Source organism: Magallana gigas, chromosome 1 (genome assembly GCF_963853765.1).
Source record: "Magallana gigas chromosome 1, xbMagGiga1.1, whole genome shotgun sequence".
Classification (NCBI taxonomy): domain Eukaryota; kingdom Metazoa; phylum Mollusca; class Bivalvia; order Ostreida; family Ostreidae; genus Magallana; species Magallana gigas.
Genome location: NC_088853.1, coordinates 60,615,612 through 60,623,242, shown reverse-complemented (window position 1 = coordinate 60,623,242; position 7,631 = coordinate 60,615,612). Strand labels below are relative to the sequence as shown.

At 32.1% G+C, this 7,631-nt stretch overlaps 1 protein-coding gene, 1 long non-coding RNA gene and 1 other non-coding gene across 4 annotated transcripts; 1 reads left to right on the top strand and 2 right to left on the bottom strand.

Annotated features, from left to right (window-relative positions):
* Positions 1–1,613: 1,613 nt before the first annotated feature.
* Positions 1,614–3,403, top strand: LOC117685548 (uncharacterized). The gene is made up of 3 exons (XR_010712284.1): positions 1,614–1,754; positions 1,872–1,961; positions 2,212–3,403. It is a non-coding gene; the product is annotated as an uncharacterized protein (transcript).
* An 890-nt stretch (positions 3,404–4,293) lies between these two features.
* LOC117685544 (uncharacterized) lies at positions 4,294–5,992 on the bottom strand. 2 transcript variants are annotated; one of them, XM_066080008.1, is made up of 5 exons: positions 5,947–5,992; positions 5,773–5,814; positions 5,379–5,438; positions 4,962–5,024; positions 4,294–4,680 (listed from the first exon to the last, which is right to left on the bottom strand). In XM_066080008.1, the coding sequence occupies exons 1-5, from the start codon at positions 5,966–5,968 to the stop codon at positions 4,496–4,498; spliced, it is 372 nt and encodes a 123-aa protein (XP_065936080.1). In that variant the 5' UTR covers positions 5,969–5,992; the 3' UTR covers positions 4,294–4,495. The 2 variants fall into 2 exon arrangements, with proteins under 2 accessions (XP_065936080.1, XP_065936091.1); XM_066080019.1 differs by having other exon boundaries at positions 5,400–5,438.
* Positions 5,993–6,283: 291 nt separating this feature from the next.
* LOC136274024 (uncharacterized) lies at positions 6,284–6,971 on the bottom strand. Its single transcript, XR_010712283.1, has 3 exons — positions 6,902–6,971; positions 6,527–6,611; positions 6,284–6,419 (listed from the first exon to the last, which is right to left on the bottom strand). It is a non-coding gene; the product is annotated as an uncharacterized lncRNA (long non-coding RNA).
* Between the last annotated feature and the right edge of the window lie 660 nt (positions 6,972–7,631).

Here is a 7,631-nt window from a genome sequence, read left to right as displayed (position 1 = left end):
TTTCACTAACGTATCGTAGATCGTAACGTAGACGTAAACGTGAACGTTGCACGTAAGTGCGTTTCACTAAGAGTTGCGAGTTACGATGGAAGTTGCTCTTAAGTCTACGAGCAGTCAGGGGCACTCTTAAATTGATTTACGTGCATGTAAACAAATAAAAATGGCCGCCGTGTTTTTATTAGCAGACGACGAGCAGAGAAAACTAATAAGAAGAGAACGTGTTTTTCGAGACAGAACAAACCCCTTAGACCTTTTGAATGAACTATGTTTATTTAGAGTTATCTGCCGTTATATATTTCATTTAATGAATGGTACATGTACACACGGAGGGAAAATGCAACATGCAGTCACAGAAAATGTGTTAGTGTCAACTACTATAATACAAAGACCTTACTTTATAACTTTTATACTATAAAATCTATATACTTTTAACTTTTTTCCACCTTTTTTATTAAATTACACATTGACAATGTTCGCTCTATGATTAGGTGTGCAGTAGAGAGAGAGAGAGAGAGAGAGAGAGAGAGAGAGAGAGAGAGAGAGAGAGAGAGAGAGAGAGATGAGAGAGAGAGAGAGAGAGAGAAAGAGAGTTTATGTAGGCCTAGATACGATTTCGCAAACGATATAGCATCTTTTTAAATATAAGAACATTTTAATATTATGTAACATTTTGTAAATATATATCAAGTAAAATGCAAATTACACCGGTAACAAATAAGTAACTTGCTTTTTAAAAAAAATAGTATAAAACGACAGCATTAACTTGGCATCTTCTGGTGTTTAAAGATGCATATAGTAAATTGATGAGAATACAATAGAAAGTTACATACGTATAAATATAAGTATATTTGAACCATTATAAACCATAACCCCATGAAAAATTATTGTATACTATATGTTATAAAGTATCGTAGTGCACAACAAAAATGAATTCATTCATTTTGGTTGAATGCCGTCTTTCAAGTTTGTACTGAAAATAATGTAAATACCGGGCTTATTATTATACATAAAAGACATTGAGAATATTTGCTGTAAGTGAATCTATGTTTGAATAGTAATTACAACGAAACCAAGGTCTTGATTTTCTTCCAACACCCCACCCCTATCTACATCTACATGTAAATGTATGGCAAGTTCTCTCTCTCTCTCTCTCTCTCTCTCTCTCTCCTCTCTCTCTCTCTCTCTCTCCTCTCTCTCAGACACACGGATGAAATAGAGGTTCAATTATTTATGGTACGTACACTTTTTTCAGGTTCTAGTGACAGTAAGATAGTTGTCGAAGGCAGCTTTTTTCTCTGAGTGCGGCGACCTACACGGGATTTCTAGAGCTAGTGTTTCTAGAGCAATTCATAACGTGACCAAAAGCATTTGCAATAGGCTCCATAACATCAATTTTCCAACTGGTGTGTACAAGTTAAATTTCTAGTACATGTTCCGCTATACATGTATAGATATCATTGATTTCAGATGTATTAAATATAATTATTACATCTATTGAATTTTAGTACATCTTTGTATATATACATCTACATGAATGGGACGCTCTTTAAAATCAGCATGTTTACTGTTGTAGGTAATGATGCAATTCGTACAAAACATGAATTTTATCAGATTGCGGGATTTCCAAACGTCCTCGGTGCCGTTGATGGGACTTAAATTCCTATCATAGCACCCAAAGACAATGAACCAGAGTACGTCTGTCGGAAGGGCTTCCACGCTATGAACGTACAAGTGGTTGCTGACGCTTCTTTAAGGTGATCATTCTTCTCTTTTCTTTCTTTCTTTCATTCAACAGAACTACAATATTATATTACGTTAAATGAATACCGAGAAAATCTGTAATTGAAATTCGCATTATTTTTAATTTCAAGGTTTACCAATCTAGTTTGCAAATGGCCTGGGTCAACCCACGATGCGTTCATGTTTTCAAACTCCGCACTGAAAACCCATATGGAAACAAGGTATTGGAATTTAATCTCAACAAAATTAATAAAATAAATAAATGTTATCAATTTGCACGTATATGTTATAAATATCGAATTTACCGGTTGGAGGTAAATACAAAATCAATTGTCTTGTTGTAAATTCTGTTTTTACTGCCACATGATCAATTAAAAATTTACTATATTTTAACCATGTCGGTGGCTCGTTGGATAAAAACCCTATACCATAGCAAATCATAAGAGATCCTATATTCCCATCTTTCCACAGAGTTGACGGTTGGCTTCTTGGAGACTCGGCATATGCATTGCGAAGTTACACGATGACCCCAAAAGCTAACCCGAGCAGCAAGGCAGAGGAAAATTACAACTCCGCCCACAGCAAAACAAGCGTTGTTGTTGAACGGGCTCTTGTTGTTTGCAAACCAGATTTAGTTAATGATTACTCATGAACAACGATGACCTACGGGATTTAAAAATATCCATACTTTTTTTCCTTATACAATCATACGATTTTCAACGGGGTCAAACCCAAGAATCAGTGAGGAAACCTACTTTGTTTACTTTCAGGTGCATACATAAATCTGGAGGGATGCTTTTATTTAGACCTGCCAAAAGTGTTCAAATAATCACAGCTGTGTTCAAGCTGCACGACCTGTGTATGGACATCAAGCTGCCAGTAGATGACATGGAGCTCAATTTCCATCCAGATCAGGGGGTTCCTCAGCCTGGAGCAAATGCTGACGCTGCTGGCCTGACTATACGACAAAGGCTCATCCAGAGATTTGCTCTATAAGTAGTTTTTTGCATTTACAGTCTACTTGCCAGAAAAAAAGACAGTTAGATATTTCTATTTGTGATATCAATGAATGTAATTAAATTATAAAGTTAACACAGACCAATGTTCAAAACATGGAAATTTAACAAATATGTAATTTTCAGTTGTGATAAATAATAATTAAATTAAACACATATACATTTCATACATGTAACATTGACTTTTGACAAATATGTATAAATATATTTCTTTTAATACATATTGACTTAAATACATGTAAATGAAAATAAGTATGGATATGCCTACAACTATAATTATATCATTGTTTACATTTAAGAGAAAGCATGTATATTGAATTGCACATAAGTTTGCAAATGTGCATGAAATCGGAGTATTAGCTAGTGTCAATTTTATCAAATAGTGTATTTTATCTACATAATGACTGTCTTTTGAGTAGGTAAATTAAAAACATTCTTAACAATAAATATCTAATGTCAAACATAACAACGAATGAATACAGGTACATAATCAATGTATGTAAACATGATGAGATGTTGTACATATGCTTCTTTAACAAAACATATTCCAACTTTGAAGCACATGAAAAAAAGTTTTATGCACAAGTATCTGAAATACATGTATGACTAAATTATCGGTATGACTCGCTCAATATGTACAATTTCAATACAGGGCTGCGTTTTACAAAAGAACTTACGACTTAAGACCAAAATAATGAATGCTATTTTATCATCAACTAATCAATGATTTATTCTTATGGCTGGAAAATATAATTATGGGAATTAAAATATTTGTAAAAAAATGGATTTTATGTCAATTTTGTTCTTTAAAGATCATTTTACGAGACTGTTAATATTTACGACTTTGTCGTAAGTTCTTTTGTAAAATGCAGCCCAGGAGTATATACAATTTAATAACACTGATATGTTTGTAAAAAATTAATTGCATATTTGATTTTAATGAATACCTATTGGTAATACAAAGTTAAATTGTTACATAGTGTTTGTGTTCAAATTTATGAAAAAAGCAGATGCCAAGTGTGGTTGAAATTGACCGAGTACTGTGCTTCTAGAAAAGCAGCAAAAAATTTGAAAAATGTACAGACAGACAGACAAACAAAGACCAGACAAAATGTGATCAGCAAAATTCATATTGGTTCATGTTGGCTCCAGCCAGGGGGAGGTAAACTTGCAAAAATTCCATAATATAGGTTTGAGAATACATAAAAACAAATTGAATGTCAATGTAGATTGGCAATTTTGGCCCAGTGGTTCTGGAGAGGAAGTAAACATTTTAAGAATTTTACCAGGAAAGTTTCCTCAGTCCTATAACACACCTGGGCTGCATTTTACAAAAAAACTTACGACAAAGTCGTAAATATTTTCAGTCCCATAAAACAGTCTTTAATGAACAAAATTTATATCAAACCGTTAATTCACATCTATTTTGATTTCCATAATTATATTTTACAGATATTACAATAAAACATTGATTAGTTTGCGATTAATAAACATTCATTAATTTGGTCATAAGTCGTAAGTTCTTTTGTAAAACGCAGTGCAGACAAATTGAATACAGCTTGGTATTCAATTTGTCAGCATAGCCTGGTGTGTTATATCGAATCAATGATATCCAAAAATATGCATTCAATGCTAAAATATAAGACCACATTGTAAATGTTGTATTTACACCCACCCAATTATGAATATATACTTAAAATTTAAAATATGGCAGACATTTATGTTTTAAATATTTAAAATCAAGATGTAAAAAGTCCTCCTATGACTGATGACACTGATGGTCTACTGTATTCTGCCCTTGACTCCATCGTCCAAGAGACATACTGCTCAAGGAGCTCCAGCTTGTGCTTCTCAACTTGCAAATTGCATCTCATGACTTCCAGCTTTTCCTCCTCAATCTGTACTATTCTCTGTTGGAGTGAAACTGAAATGCATAGTAAGAAAAGAAGATTTAGACATTAAATGTGCCATACAAAGAAGAGGGTACAATAAAGCATGTTTATAACAAAGTGCCAGGGATGGGCAATTTTATTTCTCTATAAGTGTAATTTGTTATATCCGTCAAGATTACAGCAATTGCAATAAAGTCACTGGTAGTGACAATCACTTTACTATAAGCATCAATTCAGTATAAGTGTGTTTGCTAGATGTATAACCATGTTTTACTGTAGCATTAAGTATCAATCATTTAGTTTAATTTCTTACTGTTTTCTGACGAAGTTCTGTTTACTGGTACTTTCTTTCTCTTGTTAGCACTAGTACTGTCACCTATACACATTTACAGAATCATTAGCATTTCAAAATCTTAAAAAGTAAATGTTTTACTCATTGAAAGAATGGACCCACCTAAGTACCATAGCCCATACACAGACCTGTCAGAGAATCTCATACATGCATCCCCCTCCCCCAATCCCCCCCCCCTAAAAAATAAATATAACATGACTTTAAAACATCATTTTTGTTATTGCATACTTTTGTGAAATGCACATTCAGTCCTTTAAATGTAACATAATGAATGTATGGCAATGAGGAGTTGAAAAACTTCATTTTAGTTTTACTCTTAAGTTCAGATATGATAGAGTTTCTTCATTATTCAGCTATAATTCTCAATTTGGTTCTTACTTGATGCAGTTGATGGTATACCTTCGCATACCATAGTGGACTGAAAATCTTCTTCTTCATCTAAAATTTTAATAATTACTGGTATTATTAGATATATATGTAAATGGTAAATAACAACGAAAACAATACATGAATGTATTATATAAAACACCATTTTCGATAACAGTATATCTACACATATTTTTTTAAAATAAAAATAAAAACTCCAATCTTCATAGACCTTTTTAATGCTATCTTTCTTTATTAATGAATTACTGTTTTGGTATTTTAATTCTTTTGAAATAAACTTTCTGTAAATTTGTGTTTGAATCAATGTTTCTATCAAGAAAAATATTATTACATGTATTCTAAATGTAATGAACATTAATCAATTGCTACAAAATTATTTACTCACTTGGACTTAATCTCCTTGAAGCCTTTCCTGACATACAGAAACCTGTGTGAATAAATCTAAGGATGTAAACATGACTTGATATCACATGTATTAACAAAATTAATAAACATTGGTATTTAATTACATGTATTCCCATACCTTGTGTGAAAGGGGGGATAAAAGTAATTAACTTACCAGAAGACAATGGTGCTTCCATCCCCACTTGTGGCTCAATTTCAACATCATCTGAAAATTTTATGTTCTATCAGACAACAATTAAAACCCTACATTTCATAGCTAGTCATTGTAGAGTCAGTGTTATCCACTAAATTATTTTAGAAAGAAACAGCAATGTTAAGAATTTAGCTAACTGGAATATGAACTGAAAGACTAGTCTGAAGAAATGCATGCATGCATGCATGCATGATCGCATACCTACTAAGTTTATATGCCTTTTAAACATAATTGCTGTGTATCACTAACACATGTATTTATGCATGAAAAAGGCACATTTTACATAAGTGGGTTTTCATGTGTACAATAGGTTTATAAATGGAAACTATTATGCAAATGTAAATATTCAATGCTTTTGAGCCAGTTTTCTCATAAAATATAATCAATACCATATCTTCTATTTGACACTGGTAGAGGTTTTCTTGGCTGAGTATCTTTAAAAAACCAAGGTTGATTAAAAAAATTGTATGAACATGAATTTAATTTATACCCAGATTGATTAATAAGATTTTGTATGTGTGTGTATGCATGCATGTTTTACCTGTTGGCAAATTTGCTGTGTCTAATGAGTCAAAACCCCCCTCAACACCAGAGATGATATCATTGGAGAGGATACTAGACACAATCTTCATTAAAAAAAAGGGATTTTTAAAAGCACATTTACCCTATTGAAGAGATATGTCAAAATATTCATTACCATCTACATATTTCATTTGTTCAAGATCACTTTTATAGTTATCTAATATTTTGTTACATATATATATACAAGTATATTGATCTCAAAACTCTAGGTAATTTAAGTTTTCATTTTGCAAAAAGAATGCATTTCAGGATACTTACATGCAAACTCACTAATACATATAAAGGATAGCTTTTATTCAATTTTCCTAAATACAATTATACTATAGTCAATTACCTTTTCCTCCAAACACTTCAGGCCTTGAGGTGATGGTCCTCAACCTGTCTTTCTGAGCTCAAATTTCCTATAAAATGTATAATAACTACATTAATCTTTTCATAATGTCAACATTATATTTTGTATTTTCTTTTATTTCTTTGATCATTAAAAGCCAATAAAAGGCTATCATTATAAATGAGTAAATCAGATTATAATGTTAACTGTGGTACAATAATTGGTATATATGCATTATTTATATCACAATGCTGTTTGTAGGATTACAGGCATGCAATTTGATTCGGAATGAAAATAAGTATTATACATTAATTGCTTTATAATTTGTGTTATATGTACAGTAAAAATTCATGTGCAACAAAACACCGTGAATCCGTCTAGATATGTCATAATAAGTGCTTAATCATTCTCTTATACCTGTTGGCCTCCTTTTTCTTTGTGTGGCTCTGAATGTCCTGCCATTTTTTCTTGACGTCTTTAACTGTTCCGGTGCTATCGTTCCAAACCACGGATTTTGTACATGTGTCCATTTGTTGTTTTTTGGAAATACATGTAATGTAGCCGATGGCTTGCGACGATAATATTTCCTGATGTACATCCTTCAATTTAAGAGGAAACGAAAAAAAAAACTACAGTTTTTATATTCTGCAAATTTCACCAAAATCGTCTGAAGCGTTTTTCTGAAAACGTGACAGAAAAAAATATAATACCAGAGTTTCTGGCAGAGAGAGAG